At 41.5% G+C, this 22191-nt stretch overlaps 1 protein-coding gene across 2 annotated transcripts in view; it reads left to right on the forward strand.

Annotated features, from left to right (window-relative positions):
• LOC105882541 (arylamine N-acetyltransferase 1-like) overlaps nt 1-7809 on the forward strand; it is a 100429-nt gene extending 92620 nt beyond the window's left edge. The window contains exons 4-5 of one of the 2 annotated variants that reach the window (XM_075997238.1): nt 3511-3631; nt 6540-7809. In XM_075997238.1, the coding sequence (XP_075853353.1) occupies nt 6546-7418 (873 nt within the window). In that variant the 5' untranslated portion in view covers nt 3511-3631; nt 6540-6545 and the 3' untranslated portion in view covers nt 7419-7809. The remainder of the gene's footprint in view (nt 1-3510; nt 3632-6539) is intronic. The other variant, XM_075997237.1, reaches the window with a different exon arrangement.
• Nucleotides 7810-22191: the final 14382 nt, after the last annotated feature.

The following is a 22191-nucleotide window of genomic DNA, read 5'->3' on the forward strand; positions in this document are numbered from 1 at the left end:
TTGGGACACTAAAGACCAGTGAATGATGCTCTTTGGGAATGGCTGGCCCAGGAAGCCCTTTTCCACTCAAAAGGCTGGCTTGGGAGGGGGCTTGGTGATAGTGTCAGTCCCGTGGGATGCCCTGCCCTTCCTGCACGGTGGCAGAGACCAAAGCAAAGCAAAGCAAAGGAACAGGAAGAGATAAAAACCACTCATACAAAAAGACACTCACTAGCTCTCCTTATAATTCTTCTCTTCGCTAATGCCAGAAACCCATACAGTAGGTGTAAAAGAATCCGCTTCCATCCATTACTGTGTTCCTTGTAGCTGTAAGGTGTAACAGCAGCATCTCATAGACATGCTACGTCTGGATCAGTCTGCTTGTAACTCTTCTGTGTTGGGCACTTACAACTTCCTATGGGAAAAGAATAAGGGTTTTTTTTTTAGCCAAAAAAACATTTGAAAACCACTGCTGTACATGAAAGATTTAGATATCCCAGAGACTGGGAATGGAACATAAAGTTCTGCATGTCGAACCTGCTCTCCAGGTGTACTTCCAAGCACGGTGCTTTATAACTGAAGTGCCAAGTCACTTAGGGAGAAATCACAACAGTTGGCAAACTATTAAATATTGATCATTCAACAAAACAGCAAACATTCATGTAGTCTTGGGGAGGGGGTGTGGTGGCAAGTCTTTTGCCTGGCATTCAGGCCCTGTTGAAAAGTTGTCCAATCCTGTGTATCTTACCTTTCTTTTGCGTAACTCTCCAAAATGGCCCCCAAGGTGACTTCAGTCATGTTCCCCAAAACCAGACACTGAGACAGGATCCATGACTTAAGAGAGTGTTGGATGAATCCTAGCAGCAGCCTGAATGTGAATTATAGCTCAAAAGCCTGTCCAGACTCAAGCCTTTCCAAAGCTCCTGCCAATCAGTCATTGACGCAGGGCTGCCCTAGCAGGACAAAATCAATGGCACTTCCAGCTCTCTGCAAAGGAGAGCAAAGAAGTTCCAGACACCCTGAGGAAATCCTCCCAAGAGAGTCTAGGTTACAGGTTCTCAAATATGAGAACACAGAAGCCAGGGCAGGGTCAGTGCAAAATGGTGACACGGAATTGAAGGACCTAGGTGACTTACCGAAAGCGTTCTTGCCCTGCTAACCTCCATTCTGAATCCTCATTAGCACCATGTGCCCACTCTGGGTACACTAAGTATGCTCCTTTGTTTACCCTTGTCTACCTATGGTAGGGATCACTAGGTCTCATTGGAGCAACCGTGTCTTTTAAATGTTTTTTCAATTACTTTGAACAGGGAATGCACTCCCCAATTCCCGTGAGGTTCCACCTTTTCCTATTTTATCACACCTATATGCATTCTACCTTTACATTTCAATAATTTAATCAGAATATGTTCTGTTAAAAGAATTTTTCATTGGCAGGTCATTAGGCTGGATGGATCCAGTGCTTTGTGTTCCCAGTATAAACAGTAACATGAAACTAGTGACACTAGTGAATTTGCTAATCAGAAACTGCCAATAACCTCTAACAAGGGACTCACTCTCCACTCTACCAATCAAACATTTTTTTTTTTTTTTTTGTCTACTTCTGTGGACATTTTAGAAGTTTCACTCTGGTCACCCTCCTCCAAGGAGCACTGAACCTCTTGTCATCTGATGCTGCCTAATTCATAAATTGCTGTCCTCTCAAATAAACTCTTCCAAATGTTAATGTGTCTTAAGTTTATCTTTTTACAGTTCCCATTTCGACAATACCGCGTCAGATTTTCCTAGAGTCTGGTCTTTCTTGATCTTCAGATTTCATGTTTAGCTTCATATCTCTATTTCCATATAAGCCAAAATGGTTTGTTCAGTGGCTGTAATTCTCATAACATTTTGACTCCTAGTTCTGTACTGAAAGGAGTCATTGCTCACCAGCAATCCTTTAGTGTGGTCTCTTTTAGTTCTTAGTTCTCATTTTCATCTTATCCTTCCCTAACCAACAAAACAGAAAATCTTTATCAGGGTAGCTCATGGTCATTGGATTTCTCCAGCTCTTTCATATTTGAGAGTATCTTTATGTTTATGTTGCCTTTATGAGTAAATAAAGTACTAGCCAGGATACCATTTGGGGATAACAATTCCCTTCAGTACTTTGCAGATATAGTTCACCTTTGGATATTTCTATGGAACATTCTGTACCAGCCTTTTATTATATTTTCTCCCTTATGAAATATTTTCTTTCTCTGCCAAATGCTTCAGTAGTTCCCTTTAATTCTGAATTTTAATAATTTAACAAGAGTATAGTCCAATGTCAAGCATGTTGAATCAAACTTTCCCAGAATCTTTCTCTTGTTTTTCAGATTCAATTTTTGCTTCTAGAACATATTTTTTGCTGTCTTTATATACATTTTTTACTATACTTTTGAGTTTTCTTCAGATGCTCCAATTATCTTCACATTTGATGGTCTTTGCTTTCTGTATCAGTTAGCTTCTTTCCACTGTCTTCATTGCTGTGTCTTTTTATTAGCCTTTACTATGGATAGTTCTTCTTTGTAAGTAACGTGATATGAAACTCTATATGGTTTCTGTTTATCATTAATTATTATATTAACTTTGTTTATGTTCTCAATAAGTATTCTAAGTTCTGAAATCTTTCTTTTCATAAAACCATAATATTTTATGGATAATAACCATAAGTATTTTATGGATAAAAACCATATCACCTCATTGTTTCGCTCTTTGTTACTGAGTCCACTTCACATGGTTTATAGCTCCTGGTACCTGTAAAAACAATTTTTTTCTATTTAGTTAATTTTTCTTCTTGAATTGGTTGTATTTTTTCTTCTAATCCCAATCTAAGTATATTTTCATTTTATTTTTTTCATCACATTTGTATATGCATAACTCTGTTCTCCACCTCGTGTTGTTTATATCTAGTGTGGCTGGTGAGATGTCCAGCTGGGGTTGGGCTTGGATTCCTCAATTTTTTCAGTGGAGGTGGAGGAAGAGGAATATGACGAGAGATACATTGATGGCAGATCCTTTGGAGGTAGACGGTCTCCCTTTCTTTCTGGTGACACCGTGCATTAAGGGCATTCCCTTCTTTTTCTGCCACAGCATCCTCAATGATGGTTGTCACCTAAAGGAAAACCTGGTGCTATCACCACATCCTGGTTGTTGTGTCTGGTGTATGCCATGGCAGTGATGGGGCCATGGAACATGGCTCAACCTTCCTTGCCAATCCCAGGGCAGGTCATCATCTGGTTGTTGCTTCTGGGCTCCTCCTGGTGGCTTCCACAACCTCTAGCTTTGAAGCTGGAGGCTCTGGCCCCATCAGCGTTGCTCCGTCTGTGGTGGTTATACATTCTACACTCCTCCTTGCGCAGTTCGGGTGTCACCTTGACTATGCAGTCCATTCCCTCTGTTCTGTGACTTTCTTAGGAATTCTTTATAATATCTGGACCACAACACTATCCTTTTGTTTTCGAGGAAAGTCATGTTATATTGTTGTCAATACTTTTTCTGTTATTTTAGAGTAAGGCCAGCAAGAAGAAACATTTCAAATATTCTGAATTAAAACTGAAGACTGACCTACTTTCAACTTGCTAAGAAAGATATTAAGCGGCTTTCTGTGGGTTCTCAGTGGGCCTCTTCGGTATGTGTACTCTGCCTCAGTCAAGTCTTGCCTTATACTTACGATCCAGCTGGAAGGCCAGGATATGAAACTGCACTGAGATTCCAGAAATGAATCTATAAAGCTAACAGCGTTTTCAGTCTGCTACTTTCCCGGTAGCTACTTTTCAAGGGCTTTCGGCATTTCACCTTAGGTCACAACACACAATTTCTTATGTTTAGTCACAAAACACTCAAATATTATTTTGTTACAACATGTTGCCAGTATCCAGGCCTTGAACAGAAATGGACTTCTTTCAAATGAACCTGCAGTTACTAAATTCCAACTCAACACTTCATCTTTTAAAAAAAAAAAAAAGAAAGAAATAGAGGGGAAATGGAGTGAGACAGAGGGAGAGAGAGAGAATGCAAGAGAGAGAGAAGAAAAAGAAGGAAAACAAACACTCGTAAACAAATTATACCATTCAAAAAGGAATGTAAATAATTTCTCTGTAGAAGGAATTATGGTCTAAGAAAGAATCACATGGCCAGACATGGGCAAGCCACTTGTTCCCTTTGGATCAGGCTTTCTCTGCTGTTCTTATATACTCAGTACAGATTCTGTGTTAGGGGCTGGAGAGGGTTTGGGGTGGTCTGAATAAATACAATTTGTTCTCTCTATGCCTGAGTTTTAGAGCTTGGCTCAATGTTGAGAAAAGATGCTGGTGCAAGGTAGGATGAGAAGAAATGCAATGAAATGAATGTAATGAATAGATTTGGGGAAAATAATATTACAGCCCTCATGGACATAGGAAGTTGGAAGCACTGGCCATATTGGAAGGATATTTGGGTCAAAAGCAGAAAGAAAAGAATATGAGAGAAACGATAGGAGGAGGGAAAACAGAGATGCTTCGTTTATCACCACTAATTTAAGGCAGGTCCCTTTGTACTATGTCATGCTCGGGACGTGCCACCTTACAAAGGAGTTAGTCTTGCGGTCTGGGCACCAATGTTGCATGAAAGACTCAGTAGATTAAGACTCTTTGATAGCAGGTTATGAAAACCTTTTCTAAAAGGATTAAATAAAATAAGGAGCAATTATTATTATTTTTTGGCTCACCTTACCTGAAAGTTAAAAGATAGCTTTAGGCTTCATCGATGGCTTTCCTTACCCTCCCTTCTCCTGGTCTTCATCCCTCAACTCAGTCAGTTCTTTGCTAGTCTTGTTCAATAAGTTCTGCCCCAATAACTCTGAGTTCATATCTCACCAGCATCGAGTCCTGCAGCAGAATGTACGTGCTTAGGTGTCAGCAAAAGTCCCTCGATAAAGTCTCATTATTCTCCTTATGTGACACGCTATCCCTGAGCCACACATTGGTCCTAGTGCAAATGTGTTTGACTGTGTCCTGCCTAGTTCCTGTGACTGTCCGTAGAGCTCAATATGGACAGCTTCTTCTCCATACAGTAGCCGGAAATGTCCCATTGATTATGGCAAACAGTGTTCAAATTATAACCCTCCCTCCATCCCTTTCTCATTTAGATTTCTTATCTTTTTTTTTTTTTTTTTTTTTTGAGACAGAATCTCACTTTGTAGCCCAGGCTAGAGTGCCATGGCATCAGCCTAGCTCACAGCAACCTCAAACTCCTGGGTTCAAGTAATCCTTCTGCCTCAGCCTCCTGAGTAGCTAAGACTACAGACATGTGCCACAATGCCTGGCTAATTTTTTTTTTCTATATATTTTTAGCTGTCCAATTAACTCCTTTCTATTTTTGGTAGAGACGAGGTCTTGCTCTTGCTCAGGCTGGTCTCGAACTCCTGAGCTCAATCGATCCACCCGCCTCGGCCTCCCAGAGTGCTAGGATTACAGGTGTGAGCCATTGCGCCTGGCCTAGATTTCTTATCTTACTTAGAGTAAAATCAAACTGCCAGCACTGGCCCCAAGGTGACTGTTACCTGTCTGATATCATCTCAGTCTATTCTCCCTCTCACTCACTCTGCTCCAATCACCCTGGCTTCCTAGATGTGTCTTTTTTCCTTTTTTTTTTTTTTCCCAATAACTTTGGTACAAACTACAAGTTTCTTTAACACTCTACACAGGTTCCAGTTTAGGGCCGTTTTACTTTCTGATCCCTCTGCTTGGAACGTTCTCCATACATATCCACAGGGCTTATTCTGTAGCATCCTGAAAAGTCTTAGTGAGTCTTTCTCTAACCACCTTATTTGACATTTAAGCTCTCCCTGTGCATTTACAAACCCCTTCCATAGCTTCAGTTTTTCTGGGGCACTTACCACAATGTAACAGCTTGAATGTTGTATTCGTTTATTTAGTTTAGTCTCTATGTCACTCCAACTCCCACTAAAATGTAAGGTGTTTGCAGGCAAGTAAGCTCTAGATCTGTAGCAAACACATGATTGTTATTCAGTAAACTATTTATTGAATGAATCAATCAATTAATGAGTGAACCAATACATTCTTCGAGTGAAGAGCTTTGACTGTATAAGTTTCAATGAAAGGGGAAATCACGTGGGTCATGTACCTTGTTGACCATGTCCTCTATTAAATAATTCTGCTGCTTATGTCAGAGTCCGTTTCTAAAGCTACTTAATTGATACCAACTGGAATCTCTTCTTTATTCATTACCAAGAAAACCACAAACAAGCTATTTATCATGTGGCTCATCATTTCTTCTGGATTTCCAGCTTTTCATGCCTGGAAGATAGAAGAAATGATACTGCTTTCCTTACAGGGTTCTGAGACTATTAAGTGAACTTGTGCATGTGAAAGGATTTTGTACAATAAAGTACTAAACGAGGAGTTATTAATACAGATACTTGTAACCATAGAGTGTTTTTCCATATGTAAAATACATTATACCTATAATTAGGCTACTCAAAGAAATCCATGTGCAAAAATAATACTGTCTATCTTTCCTTTGTTTTCCTTGCTTAGGACATCATGGACATTGAAGCATATTTTGAAAGAATTGGTTATAAGAACTCTAGGAAGAACTTGGACTTGGAAACACTAACTGACATTCTTCAGCACCACATCCGGGCCGTTCCCTTTGAGAACCTTAACATACATTGTGGGGAAACCATGGAGTTCGGCTTACAGGCCATTTTTGATCAAGTTGTGAGAAAGAACCGGGGTGGGTGGTGTCTCCAGGTCAATCAACTTCTGTACTGGGCTCTGCGCACAATCGGTTTTGAGACCACCACGTTTGGAGGGTATGTTTACATACCTGAAATCGACCAATACAGCAGTAACATGATTCACCTTGTACTGCAGGTGACCATTGGTAGCAAGAAGTACATTGTTGATGCTGGGTTTGGATTCTCCTTCCAGATGTGGCAGCCTCTGGAGTTGATTTCTGGGCAGGATCAGCCTCAGGTGCCTTGCATCTTCCGCTTGAGAGAAGAGAGCGGCACCTGGTACCTGGACCAAATCAGAAGAGAGCAGCACGTTCCAAATGAAGAATTTCTTAATTCTGAACTCCTGGAAAAGAACAAATACCGGAAAATGTACTCTTTTACTCTTGAACCTCAAGCGATTGAAAATTTTGAGCCTGTGAATACGTACATGCAGGAATCTCCAACATCCGTGTTTAAAACCACATCGCTGTGTTCCCTGCAGACCCCAGAAGGGGTTCACGGTTTGGTGGGCTTCACCCTCATCTCCAAGAGATTCAATTATAAGGACAATATAGATCTGGTAGACATTAAGACTCTGGATGAGAAAGAAGTAGAAGAAGTGCTGAAAAATATATTTAATATTTCCCTGGAGAGAAAATTTGTGCCCAAACATGGTGGTCTATTTATCAATATTTAACTTTTTAGTGTAAGGAGGAAAAAAAAAAAAAACCTCTTGTTTTTATCATCCACCTGACTAATGATCAACTGATGAGCTATCACATTTCCTCTATACCTCCACATAATTTTGAAGAAAATCCTAGACATGAAATCATTTCACCCCTAACAATGTCAGTATGTATAATTAAATAGCTTTTTAATGAAACATAACAACACATCTTTTCAAATTACTAATAAAGTCATTTTAATGATAACCTGTGGGTATTTTGGGAATCATAGTGATTTATGCTATAAAGCCTTTATAATTTGTTTATTATTGAATTCATAGAAAAATTTTTACTACTAGAAGAAGTAGAAAATTGTGGAAAATTTATTGTCTATAGAGTATATTAAAACATTTTTTGGCTAATATGTGAATCAAAGTTTTTTTTTTTTTTTTTTTTTGGAGACTTAGGATGTTATGGGCCTACGTGATTGCTCATCAATGTAGTCTTCTTCTCACCCTCTTTCTCATCTTCTAGTCATATTCTTTTATTAATACTTCCTTCCATGCTTTGTCATAAGAGAAAGAACATGAGCTTCTGTATGTAGATCTGATTTGAAATCCTGTGGTTACTGGGTCAATTACTTTTTTTTTTAGTTCTTTATTTTATTTCAGCATATAATGGGGGTACAAATGTTTAGGTAACATATATTGCCTTTTCCCCACCCAAGTCAGAGCTTCAAGCATGTCCATCCCCCAGATGGTGCACACGACACCCACCTTCCCAACCCAACAGCTGATGAATGTTACTATATGTGCACATAAGTGTTGATCAATCAGTACCAATTTGATGATGAGTAAATGTGGTGTTTGTTTTTCCATTCTTGTGATACTTCACTTAGCAGAAAGAGTTCCAGCTCTATCCAGGATAATACAAGAGGTGCTATATCACCTTTGTTTTTTATGGCTGAGTAGTACTCCATAGAATACATATACCACGTTTTATCAATCCACTCATGTATTGATGGGTACTTGGGTTGTTTCCACATCTTTGCAATTGTGAATTGTGCTGCTATAAACATTCGAAAGCAGGTGTCTTTTTTATAGAATGTATTTTTATTCCTTTGGGTAGATGCCCAATAATGGGATTGCTGGATCAAATGGTGCAGATATCTTTTTTATTGAATTACTTTTAAATCAGTGGCTCTGATTCCTCAGAGGTAAAATGGGGATAATACTGATATTATTCAGTGGCAGACCTAGTGTAAACTCTCAAAAAATATTTGTTAGATGGATGAATGAATAATATCAGTGAGTTTTTGGTACTGGACCATCATTTAATGAAAGTTCTCCTTCCATCTTGTTTTATGTCCCTCCATCTGCCTGCTTCTTTCTTGATGAAATATTGATAGGATATTAGATGCTTCAGATCTAAGAGTATGTCTTGGGCTTCGGAATATGAATCCTGTTTACGATCATACCATCTTGAACATGCCCGATCTCATCAGAATATGAATCTTTACTTATTTATAACTCAGATTTTCCGTTCGTGAATTTCAGTATCAGGTCTATAGTTTGAAATGTAAACCAGTTTTTATATCATTCTCCCTCTTCAGCTTATGATCGTGGATAATAAGGTTAAGAGAAAAGCAGAGACTGGAAGGAGAAATGTTAGTAAGAGAATAAGATACATTGTAGCATGGGTATTTTATGTAGCTATGTATTGATTGGGATATACTATTATGGGTGAATATCTTAGAAAGAGGTGGATATGAGACCTTGCCACTTTTTCCTGTGATCTAGAAAGACTTGTGTGTGTCTAATACCTCTCAGAGCTAGGAGGTTTAGGATGCAGTCTCTTTGGTGGAAGCTGTAATGGTGGGAAGCTCAACATATGAGCAAACTTGTTCCAGTACCGATCAATAGACATAGAGTTACCACTGACATGACTGGGAGGGGGGGCAGTTATCTTATATAATGTACAGAAACCAGCATAGAGTGCCAGAGAAAATGAAGAAGCAGGAAAATATATTCCTAATAAAAGAACAATATAAATCTCCCAAAATTGACACAAGTGACATGGAGATATATGATTTCCCTGACAAGGAATTCAAAATCATGGTAATAAAGCTGCTCACCAGAGGCAGGAGAACAATCTGAAATTTTAAACAAAGAGAAAATTAAAAAAAAAAAAAAAAGGTATCAGCTGAAGTATAGTATAAACTGATCTAACTCCTTTAGCTTATCTTTTTCTTTTCTAGGTGTTTAGTCAGCGTCTCTGACGAGTATGCCAGACTGCATGGAAAGATTTAGAACAGGTGCCTAAAGCATGAAAATTTGGGGAGATGATGCCATACCTAAAAATATATATTTTTTTATACAACAGTGTATATGAGAACTTTCTGGGGTCAGGGTTATGTTGACTGATTAGCACAGGAAGTTTTCAAGGAGGTTCAGTAAATATACCCAGGTCCACATATGACTCAAGAACTATGAATAGAGACATGAGCACATTGTAAGCATCGAGAGACTTCCCCCTGCCTCATGGAGGTTTAAACTATGATCACAGTAGGCAGGGACTCCGCCTCATTTATCATTTATCCAGTAGGCATTGAGTAAATGTTTTTGAATAAACGTGAGAATAGCTTCAGCTTCTGTCTAGTACAGTTCTTGACAAATGGTAGTGTTCAAAACTTGTTTGCTGAATGATGGCATGAGGTATAACTAAAATACATGCCTTACTGTTGGAAGGGAATGTGCACACAGCTATCTTGTGCCACTGCGGTCAACATTTCTCCACTCCACCCACACCAAGCAGGCTCGTGAGTCTGCTATAGTGACTGTAATATAAGGGGATTCTGTGCAAGTAGTGTAAGCCTGGTTGTCTCACTCTCCCACCCATTCTGGAAGGATGGCAAGGAGCTTTCCCCAAAGGGGTGGCTGGAAAGATCCAAACCCAGGAGTCCCTTGCTTTCTCAATTCCTGGAAGTAAAAAGCAGAAGACTATGACATATGCCTGGAACAGACTCTGGTTTTGTTTCTTGCTTTTTCCTTTCGGCCATGACCAAGGGAGAGAAGCAGAGCTGGGACTGCTTTCACACTGAGGAACTGGGAAAGGCTGCATCTTGGCAGCAGCGTCACTTGGTTGGTGCCACAAATGAAGAAGGTGAGAGGGGAGAAGGCTGTCAGCAGGGCCACCGTGGTCAGTGCTACTGAAGCCAGGCAGAGAGCCACCCTGGAGGATTTCACAGTGAACTAGGGCAGTGCCCGTGGCCACACGGGTGCCAGTAGGCAGGCATCGGTGGGTCCAGCAGCAGAGTCCCCCACGGGGTGACCAGGAGGTCGGGTCTGGGACTATTGTTCCATCATCTTGATGTCACCCTCCTTCTCCAAACCAGCACCCAGCAGGCAGGCGGCGGCGTCACATTCAGTTCTGTCTGCACCATTAAACTGTGGGGTCCTTTAGTAAAAAGAATATCCTGGTGCTTAATAAATGTGGCCCAGTGAATTCATAGTTTTGGCAATAGACACATAAATAAATCGAATTCTCAATATGTTGGTTCTTCCTCTCAGTTGAGTACTCGAGCCAACTCCCAGCTTTTGGAATCTGTCATTCTGGTCAGAGGTGAATTTCACTTGCTGCTAAGAAAGCCTATTATTCAACACTTCCTAAGAGTAAAAGGATATTGTGCAGCCCAGGTGCCAAAAGAAATTGTCACTGCCAATGTCACCATACTCTAATACTCAAGTTTCATTTGCAAGTGAATTCAACCCTCCACATTCTGTTTGCAACAGGGCTTAGAGTATAATAACAAATATCTCCTTTTTTTAAAAAAATTAATTTCTTATTTTTTTCTCATCAGGCAGGATTTTTGACATGAACAGATGTGGAAACTTAGCTATTGCTATTTTCTGTTACTGACTCTAGTTCTGATCTCCATCAATCTGCTGGTCCTCCACCTGAAAACTTCTCAGCTCTCGGCCAAAGAAGGCATGTTCGTGCAAGGGAGATCACTAATCATTAATCCTAGGGCACCTATCCAAAGTCTGGGATGTTGACATTCGTATAACCATTTCCTACCCACAGGGAAACCACTCAGTCTCTCGACAGCGAATAACATGGCACGGTGGCTCACACCTGTAATCCTAGCACTCTGGGAGGCCGAGGCGGGCAGATTGTTTGAGTTCACGAGTTCAAGACCAGCCTGAGCAAGAGCAAGATCCCATCTCTACTAAAAATAGAAAGAAATTAATTGGCCAACTAAAAATATGTAGAAAAAATTAGCCGGGCATGGTGGCGCATGCCTGTAGTCCCAGCTACTCGGGAGGCTGAGGCAGGAGGATCGCTTGAGCCCAGGAGTTTGAGGTTGCTGTGAGCTAGGCTGACGCCACGGCACTCTAGCCCAGGCAACAGAGTGAGCCTGTGTCTCAAAAATAAAATAAAATATAAAAATAAAACTCAAGTCATTTGGAACAAAGGACCAATTAATCCAGTTAGAATCTAGATGAACTCGGCATTCCATCTTTTGATCCTCTTTCTCCTTAACAACACATTCCTTCTGGGGCACAGATATTCTGGCTTCTCCTTAATTTTTGGTAAGTGTAATCACTGACAGCTTTTCTCTGATCCCCTGTCGAAAGCTCAGGCTATGGCCACTCCGATCTCTGAGCTGGCCTGTCCTCCCATGCCATCTGCTCCATGCGAGCCCACCTCTCTTCTCTGTCTGGGGCTGGAAGGGCCAAAAAAAGAGTGATCTAGGTCTCTAAAAATGAGCTTTTAGTTATACACATTGTCACTAATTCTCCTTCAAAACCTGCAAAAATATGTTTTATTGTCCCTATTTTATAGATGAGAGTACAGAGACTCATAGCGACTAAATAACTGCCCAAAGTTAAACAGCTGTAAATGTCACCACGGGATCGGTTAGTGTTATAGGCCGAATTGTGTCCCTTCATAGTTCATGCACTGATGTCCTAACCCTTAGTATCTCAGAATGTGACTGTATTTTGGAACAAGACTTTTAAAGAGCTGATTAAGTTAAAATGTGGCCGTTAGTATGGACCTTAATCCAAGCTCACATGGTGTCTTTATAAGAAGAGGAAATTTGGACACAAAAAAAGGGACACCAGGGGTACACACACGCTCACAGGGGAAAGACCATGTGAGGGCACAGTAAGGAAGTTTCCATCTCCAGGCTAAGGAGAGAGGCTTCAGAACAAGGAGCCCTGTTCGCACCTTTATCTCGTACTTCCAGCTTTCAGAACTGTGAGGAAATAAATGTGTGTTGTTTAAGCCCCTGGTCTGTGGAATTTTGTTCTGGCAGCCTTAGCAAAGCCAGCTAATGTAGGTGGGAACTGGATTCAGCTGCTGGTAGCAGAGCTCTAATACCAATGGCTTGAACTAGGGCTGGACAAACTATGGCTGATAGGCCACATCTACTCACTGCCTGTTTTTGTAAATAAAGTTTTATTGGAACGCAGTCATGCCCATTTGGTTCTGTGTTGTCTGTGGCTGCTTTCGCTCTGCAATAGCAGAGTTCAGCAGTTGCAACGACACCATACGGCCCACAAAGCCTGAGATATTTTCTCATGGTAAATTATATTTACCATGATAAATAATTTACTATATTTACTACACAGCCCTTTACAAGAACAGTTTGGTGACCTCTGTCTTAAACAAATAGGAGTTTATTGTTTCATATAAAAGAGGTCTGGAGGCTGAAAATCCAAGGCTGGTGTGGCAACTCCCCGAAAGTGACCAGGCACCTGAGCTCCTTCCATCTCTTTTCTCCTCCACCACCAGGGGACCATCTGTAGCTCGTACCCTCAAGATGCAAAACGTCTGCTGGACTTCCAGCCATCACACTTGCATTCCAGGAAGGAGACGGGAACAAACAAGGCACAGAATCAAAGAGATTTCCCAGAGGCCCCGGCTTTTTAAGTGGTTGGCAAAGAAGAAATGAGGGCCTGCTTTCAGATAGCAGCAGTGGGCTTAGGAGAGAGAGATAATGGAAGTAAAGACCACTGGATGTGGGGGATGAGGGCAAAGACACACACACGAGGACCGCAGAGTTGGCAGTGTGGCGCCATCCTGCAAAGAGGTCCGTGATGAGATGGGCACAGCGAGATGGGGCATGTGTGTGAGGCACACCTTGCCTGGAAAAGGGGCTAAGTCTTGTTTTGGGCAGGGAAGCACAAGACAGGTGGAATAAAATCACAGGTAACGTAAAAACAGAGGTAATTCGAACTCGAACCAGCTCCACAGCCATTGAGTTCTGGCTCACAGGCCATGGCAGGCTGTCCTGGCATGTTGTTTTGCAGAAAACTAGGGAAACGAAAGCAGCTTGAGAGGTGAAATCCACTAAACAGGTGCTGGCACGGGAGGCAGTTGCTGGAGCTTGTCATCCAGGGCTGTGCTGTCCACGTCCATTCCCAGACCCTCTGCCCCTCTTTCATCACATCCTCCTCCCCTGCCCCCAAAGGCAAGACACTGGCCTTCACAGGGAGGCTCAACCTCCCATGCTGCCCCCAGCCCCAAGCTCCCACCAGCCGGTCAGCCCTGCAGGCCAAGAGAGAAATGGGCACGTGCTTGTCATGACCAGGGGAAGGGAGGGTGGAAGGTAGTTTGGGGGAGGGACCCGGAAATCACAGTGGGTTTGAAAGGCACCAGGGACAAATCAATGCCCTGTCTTAATCCAGCCTCTTAGTGGAAGAGCCTAACAATGACTTCTCTCACTGTTTCCCAAATATATATTCTCCCTTTGTTGTATTCATGGAATGATAGAAAATGTGCTAGAGGGTGATAAGGCTCCTAAATCAGTCTCCCAAAATGAAAGCCTCAAAAGCAAAAGTTTGGTCGGGTGCAGTGGCTCACGCCTGTAATCCTAGCACTCTGGGAGGCCGAGGCGGGTGGATTGCTCCAGGTCAGGAGTTCGAAACCAGCCTGAGCAAAAGTGAGACCCCCTTCTCTACTATAAATAGAAAGAAATTAATTGGCCAACTAATATATATATATAGAAAAAATTAGCCAGGCATGGTGGCACATGTAGTCCCAGCTACTTGGGAGGCTGAGGCAGCAGGATTGCTTGAGCCCAGGAGTTTGAGGTTTCTGTGAGCTAGGCTGATGCCAGGGCACTCACTCTAGCCTGGGCAACAAAGTGTGGCTCTGTCTCAAAAAAAAAAGCAAAAGTTTTTCTCTGTTACCTTCTCCCTGTCCTCCTGCCTGTCAGTCCCAGTCTCCCCCTGAGGGTAGCCATGGAAACCAGACCCCGTATTCCCCCAAGTGGGTTATAAAAGCCAATTTTCATTCCAAAAGTGATTGCTTAATGGGATTGTCCTGGAGCAGAGGTGGAGAGATTGTCTTTACCTGCAGATGGGACTGATCTGGGCCATCCACTATCATTGAACAGCAATAGCCCCAAGATAAAAATGCCTTTTAAAAGCTTTGTATTTCTGCTTATAAATAGGACAACTTTCAGATGCAAATCTGCCATTCTCCTCATTTGCCAGCAAATGAATAAACTTCTCTTTCCTTCACCCCAAACCATTTATCCTCATTATTCTGATGCGGCCTTGGGGGAGAAGTGACAAACTTTCAGTAACAGAATTTGGCCTCCCTGGCTGGGCCCCTTGGCACCCCAGGGGAACAGCACCCTGAGACTGCTGGAAGAGGCAGGGAGCGGCCCTAGGGTCAAGCTGCGGGTAGGAGCTTTGCCTTTTAGGGTAAGAGAGTGAACGACCATCTCAGCAGCTGCCAGAGCCTGATTAGCCACCAGGGACTACCTGCTTCTCTCTTCTCTGAATTAGGTGCAGCTGCAACTAGCTTTAACTTTGCTGAGGAAAAGGAAATGGATTTGAGACGTGTCTGGATGGATGCCTTGACCATTCGTCTGAGTAAGTTCCCTGGCGTGCTTCCAGAAACCTTTCATTCCACCCGTTTGGGAGGTTTTCAGGCCTTCCTGCTCCGTGGCTGGGCACTTTGTTTGGGTTTGTTGGGAGGTGCGATTTGGGGGTGGAGGTCACGGTTGAGTGGATCTGGGGAACCTGGTTTGGATTTGGAGCTTGTTTGCATGGTTCCTGGGGAACATGGGCAATTCATTCCTCTTTGGATTAGGAGATGTTGGTTCTCATTTGAGAATTTGGTTCTCATTTGGATGGTTCCCCTTTGTTGGAAGACCTTGGCATTATTGTTTTCGTCATCTGTGTTTGTTGTTAGTGAGTTCTGTTTCAACATAGGGAAGTTCCCTCTGAAAGCCCCTTGGGGAGAATATTGGCTGAATGGCCAATTTATAGCTGTTAGTCTATGTCTAAAAGGGAACAGTGTTATTTTAATCCAGTGTATGTGCCCAAGCGTGAGAAGTGGCGTTGAAAGAAATGTTAAATTGTTATACTATGTGAACTAAAATGCTCACCCCCCCCCCACCGGCTGACTGAATGGACCCCCTCGTGGCCAAAGGAATATCCTAAAAATTAAATTGCCAGGAGGAGGGAGGTCAGACATGCCTATCATGCCCTCCTCCCTTCTTGGAGACTTCCTTTGTAACCCATTAACAGGCCTAAGGGTATGCAAGACAAACTTGCAGGTCCTCAATTTACACAACAAATCTATGTCTGGTGGCTTATCTCTGATAACAGCTCCTTACATTGAAACATTCCAAGCCTTTAGACAAAGCTTCATGTCTTTAACCAATTACAAACCAAAGAATCTTTAAACCCACCTACAATCTGTAACCCCCTGCTTTGAGATGTCCCACCTTTTTGGGCCAAACCAATGTGTGCCTCCCACGTATTGATTTATGACTATCTGTAACTCCTGTCTCCCTGAAATGAATAAAAACCAAACTGTAACCCAGCCACAGCGAGTCCACTTGCCCAGGGCCTCTTGGCAGTGGCTCCGGGCCATGGTCCTCAAATTTGGCTCGGAATAAATCTCTTTAAAATTATTTTACAGAGTTTGGCTTTTTTCCATTGACAACTATCTTACAACTGGAATTACTTTGTCAAAAGGCAGGTAAATGGGACGAGATTCTGTATGTATAATCTTTCATGCAATTGCATAATAAAGGGGCTGAAAGGCTGGGTAATAGAATCAGGGAGGGATTACTCAGGTTGGATCTCACGAGCCCTTTACCCACAGCTCCATTCACCATGCGCTTTTGCTATACTTCGTTTTAATTAAACAGATTCTCCGGGTCCGCACCTGTTCTAAGTTGGCTGCTGGGCACGGGCCGGGCTGGCGCGCGTGGCCCCCACCCCGTCTGCAGGCCCAGGGGGAGAAGAGCTCCCACCGCAGCATGGGAATAATATTTTTGCATGATGACCTTAAAAGTAATAATTATATGGTTCAGTGACATTTTAAGAAATCATAAACATTCTTCCTTTATGCATATACAAGGAAAATTGAGTCAGTGCCAGGAATTTGGATTGTATAGAAAGTTAGATGGATCCTCTCCCCAAAACTACTTACTCACAAGGAAACAAATGAAGACAGGTGTCAAGATAGCTTTTCTGTCTTATTACTTAGTCAAGCAGAGAGCCAGGCACATGGCTATGCTCATCGTTTGGGGAGAAGTAGAAGACCCTCTCCTACCCTGCTCCCCATGACCTGATGCCTCAAATTCTACCACGTGCTTCACACACGCCCTCCTTCTCAGCAGAGTTTCTCAACATTGGCACTGTTGACATGTTGGGGTGGATAATTCTTGGTGGGAGGCCGACCCGTGCATTGTGGGGTGTTTTGCAGCACCCCTGGCCTCTACCCTCTGAATGCCAGGAGCACTTCCCCCCACCTCCCAACTGTGAGGTCCAAAAATGTCTCTAGACATTGCCAAGTGTCCACTTGGAGGCAAAACAGGGAACCTGGTTGAGAACCACTGCCTTAAAGGCAAATGCCACTGTGAGCTGTCGTCAGTCTCTTGTGAAGAAAGGGCCAAGGAGAACTGGGTTGGCTAAAGTGATGGGAAGATGGAACCACAGGTGTCAGGGAGAGTTTACAGAGGCACGTCGAAGAGAAGGTCAGGGGTGTGGATAACCATACGCTTTGCCAGGGATGTGTGCTGTGCTGGGACGTTAGCCATCCTATGGCCACGGAGCTCACTGCTGCTTGGTGCTTCCTGCGTTGTAATTATAGGCAATGCTGTGTTGTGTGGCGTGGTGGATGTCATAAGCTCCCTTTATATGACCTTAGTTTGCTTTGAATTGACTGGTGGAAATTTCTTGGCTCATCTGGGTGGCATTCACTGAAACATGAGCGGTTATTTTACAGTGGTTGGGATTACAGTCACTGGAACCAGGCTGCCTGGGTTTCACATCCCAGCTCTGATGCTTAATAACCATGCCATGCTTGTTCTCAGTTTCCCTATCTGTAAAATGGGAGAACAAATTATATGTACTATGTCAGCTGGGGTCTGTCATTGCACTGATGGGAGGAAGGCTTACCTGAGATGTTTCCATTGTGTCAATTACTAGAATAATTTTGTGTATTTTGTCAGCAAACACCCTGTGTGATATAGTCTTTTGCCAACCCAATATCCATTTCTCCTTTCTCCTTCCTAACAGATATCTAACTTTGTTTTATTATCCTCCTCCTCCTCAACTCCAAAGGGAAAACTTGATTCATTCAACTCAGCCTCAACTCAATTGGTGTAAGGCCTCTACCCCAGCTGCTGGTTTTGGTTTAGGGCGGGCCCCTGCCTGAGATGAATCAGAGTCCGGGCTATTTCTCTCTTGCTTCTATTGGATGTGAATAAGAAAGCATGTTGACCCATTTATTTGTAGTCATTTTATAACCAGGAGAGTGCCCATCATTAGAATAAAGCTAATGCTTTGGACAGAAGTTTGGAGAGACAGAAAAAATGATGCTTATCTTTGAACAAGCGATTCCATCAACCCTGGAGACTTTGCTACGTGTAGCCTTCCTGTTTCGTGAGATAGTAAATTTGCTCATCAGATGAGTAGGATTTTCTATTAATTGTAACCAAGAGGATCTAACTGGTTCACTTGTCATCCTCCAGTTCCTGTTTCCTAAATGTCTATTCACACCCTTAAAGGTCTTCTGTCCTGCTTCTGACCTGAAAGGGCCCTGCTGATTAAAACACTTTGCATGGTCAGTGTTTGCAGCTCCAGTCTGTAATGTAAAGGGAGGGAGGAGTGGGGTGGGGAGAGTAAAGGCTTCTACCAAAAAGAGAAGAATGTGGTCGGTAAATAGTTTTCATACATAAGGAAGCAGGAAATTGAACAGTGTGAAGATGCTGATTAGTGACACATTGTTAGGAAACTTCCTTGAGTTGTTTTCAATCCATAATCTTGCCTGCACTGCCAGGAACTATAACATTTTCAAACCGTTCCATCTAATTTCCATGTCCCATGACTATTTCAGCTCCTATTATTTTTCTGGCCTATGAGAGACTATTCCTCTGATACAGGAAAATATTTTTATACATGTGATTCACCCGGAGAGATTCAGTTTGATCACGTAAGACCTTTCCATCCTTTGTTTTGAATCAAACCCAGGGAAACAAGAGGGCTCCCCAAAGATTTTAAATATAGTAACATTTCTTGTATTAACATCACCTAAACCATTCAGTAATCAAAACTTCATCGTTTAATACGCCTTGGCATTTTCCCTTCAGAATGCAATTATTCTAGAACTAAAAAAAGGAAAAGATAAAGAAAGGAATAAATTAGAAACAAGCCAATGTTGTTTTCTCCAAAACTCTCAAAAACTTCTAAGAACAAGATGACTGGCAAGATAATAGATGGTAATTTGAATGGAAGGCAGTGATGTCATTACTCACATCACTTCCGTAGGAAACCAGAGCACACCACTGTCTAGGAACCATTCCAACTACCCTGGTACTCAACAGTTTCTCAACATATTTTATCCCATTTGGCTCCGATATTAGTGGATAAATTGAAATGACTTATAGATAACTATTTTCTTAGACTATTTAACAATCCAAAATATCTGGAAACTATACATAAGGGGTTAATATCAAAAATACATAAGGAACTCAATAGCAATAATCTATCAAAAATGGGCAAAAAACTTGAATAGACATTTTTCCAAAGAAAACATACAAATAACAAGTATAAGAACAGATGCCCAATATCACTAACCATCAGGGAACTGCAAATCAAAACCACAATTGAGATATCACCTCATGACCATTAGAATGGCTATTATTAAAAAAAAAAAAACAAAAGATAAGTGTTGGTGAGGACATAGAGAAAAGGGAACCCTTGTACACTGATAGTAGGAATGTAAATTAATACAACTGTTATGAAAAACGGTATGGAGTTTCCTCAAAAAAAATAAAAATAGGACTACCATATAATCCAGCAATCCCACTGCAGGGTATTTATACGAAGGAAATGAAATCAGTATGTTGGAGTGATATGTTCACTGCCATGTTCATTGCAGCGTTATTCACAATACCCAAGACATGGAATCAACCTCAGTGTCCATCAGTGGATGAATGGATAAAGAAAATATGGCATGCATATGTGTTTGTATGCACAGTGAAATACTATTCAGTCTTTAGATAGGAGAAAGTCCTATCATCTTTGATGAACCTGGAAAACATTATATTAAGTGAAATCAGCCAGGCATAGAAGAACAACTACCACATGATCTCACTTTTATGTGGAATCGAAGAAAAGATGAACTCATAGAAGTAGACAATAGAATGGTAGCTACCAGGGGATGGGGGATGGGGGATATTGGAGAGATGTTGGTCAAAAGATACAAAATTTCAGTTAGGAGGAATAAGTTTAAGAGATACGTTGTATAACGTGGTGATTACAGTCAATAACACCACAGAAAAATATGAGGTCATGAATTTTTTTTAATTTCAGCATACTATGGGAGTACAAATGTTTAGGTTACATTCGTTGCCTTCTTCCCCCTTCCCCCCCAGAGCTAGAGCTTCAAGTGTGTCCATCCCCCAGATGGTGCACATCACACTCATTATGTATGTATATACCAATCCCCTCCTCCCCCCTCCCATCTGCCTGGCACCCGATAAATATTATTCCTATATGTCCACTTAGGTGTTGATCAGTGAAACCAATTTGCTGGTGAGTACATATGGTGCTTATTTTTCCATTCTTGGGATACTTCACTTAGTAGAATGGGTTCCAGCTCTAACCAGGAATATACAAGAGGTGCTAGATCACCATTGTTTCTTAGAGCTGAATAGTACTCCATGGTATACATATACCACATTTTATTAATCCACTCATGTATTGATGGGCACTTGGGTTGTTTCCACATCTTTGCAATTGTGAATTGTGCTGCTATAAACATTCAAGTGCACATATCTTTTTTATAGAATATCTTTTGTTCTTTTGAGTAGATGCCCAGTAATGGGATTGCTATATCAAATGGTAGATCTACTTGTATCTCTTTAAGGTATCTCCATATTGCTTTTCACAGAGGTTGCACTAGTTTGCAGTCCCACCAACAGTGTAGGAGTGTTCCTCTCTCTCCGCATCCATGCCAGCATTTATTGTTTTGGGACTTTTTGATAAAGGCCATTCTCACTGGAGATAAGTGATAAATCATATTTTTGATTTGCATTTCCCTGATGATTAGAGATGTTGGGCATTTGTTCATATGTTTGTTGGGCATTCTGTCTTCTTTTGAAAAGTTTCTATTCACGTCCTTTGCCCACTTTTTGATAGGGTTGTTTGATTTTTTTCTTGCTGATTTTCCTGAGTTCTAAATAGATTCTAGTTATCAGCCCTTTATCGGATGTATAGCTTGTGAAAATTTTCTCCCATTCTGTAGGTTGTCTGTTTGCTCTTGTAATGGTTTCTTTGGCTGTGCAGAAGGTTTTTAATTTGATCAGGTCCCATTTATTTATTTTTGTTGTTGCTGTGATTGCCTTTGGGGTCTTCTTTATAAATTCTTTGCCTAGGCCAATGTCTAGAAGAGTATTTCCAACATTTTCCTCTAGAATTCTAATAGTTTCACACCTAATGTTCAAGTCTGTTACCCAGCGTGAGAGTGAAAGGTGTGGATCCTGTTTGAGTCTTCTGAATGTGGCTATCCAGTTTTCCCAGGACCATTTATTGAATAAGGATTCTTCTCCCCAGTGTATGTTTTTGTCTGCTTTGTCAAAGATTAGATGGCTATATGAGGATCGTTTTATATCTGGGTTCTCTGTTCTGTTCCACTGGTCAGTGTCCCTATTCTTGTGCCAGTCCCAAGCTGTTTTAATTACTATAGCCTTGTGGTGTAGTTTGAAGTCTGGTAAATTGATAACTCCCATTTTGATTTTATCGCCTAGGATTGCTTTTGCTGTATAGGGTCTTCTCTGGTTCCATATGAAGCATAAAACTATTTTTTCTATATCTGGGAAAAATGATGATTTAATAGGGATTGCATTGACTCTGTAGGTCACTTTGGGTAGCATAGACATTTTAAACAATGTTGATTCTGGCGACCCATGAGGATAGTATATTCTTCCACCTGTTTACATCCTCTGCTATTTCTTTCCTCCATGCATTTGTTAATTAGCTTGATTTAGCCATCCCACAATGCATACACATATTATAACATGTTGCAGGGGATAAATAATATATAATTATGTCAATTAAAATTAATTAGATTTAATGCCACATAGTTTTCACTAGGGGTCCACATGCATATGGGATATTTAAGCACATTAACATAATAACTTGAATCTTGGTGTTCCCTCCTTTTAAAAATTAAATCCCCACTCCTTGCCTCTTAAGTATAGAATGAGGATTAACTCTCTGTTGTATCAAAGTCTTAAAATCACGCAGTGAAATAAGAACTAGACCT

This window comes from Microcebus murinus, chromosome 24 (assembly GCF_040939455.1).
Source record: "Microcebus murinus isolate Inina chromosome 24, M.murinus_Inina_mat1.0, whole genome shotgun sequence".
Taxonomy (NCBI): domain Eukaryota; kingdom Metazoa; phylum Chordata; class Mammalia; order Primates; family Cheirogaleidae; genus Microcebus; species Microcebus murinus.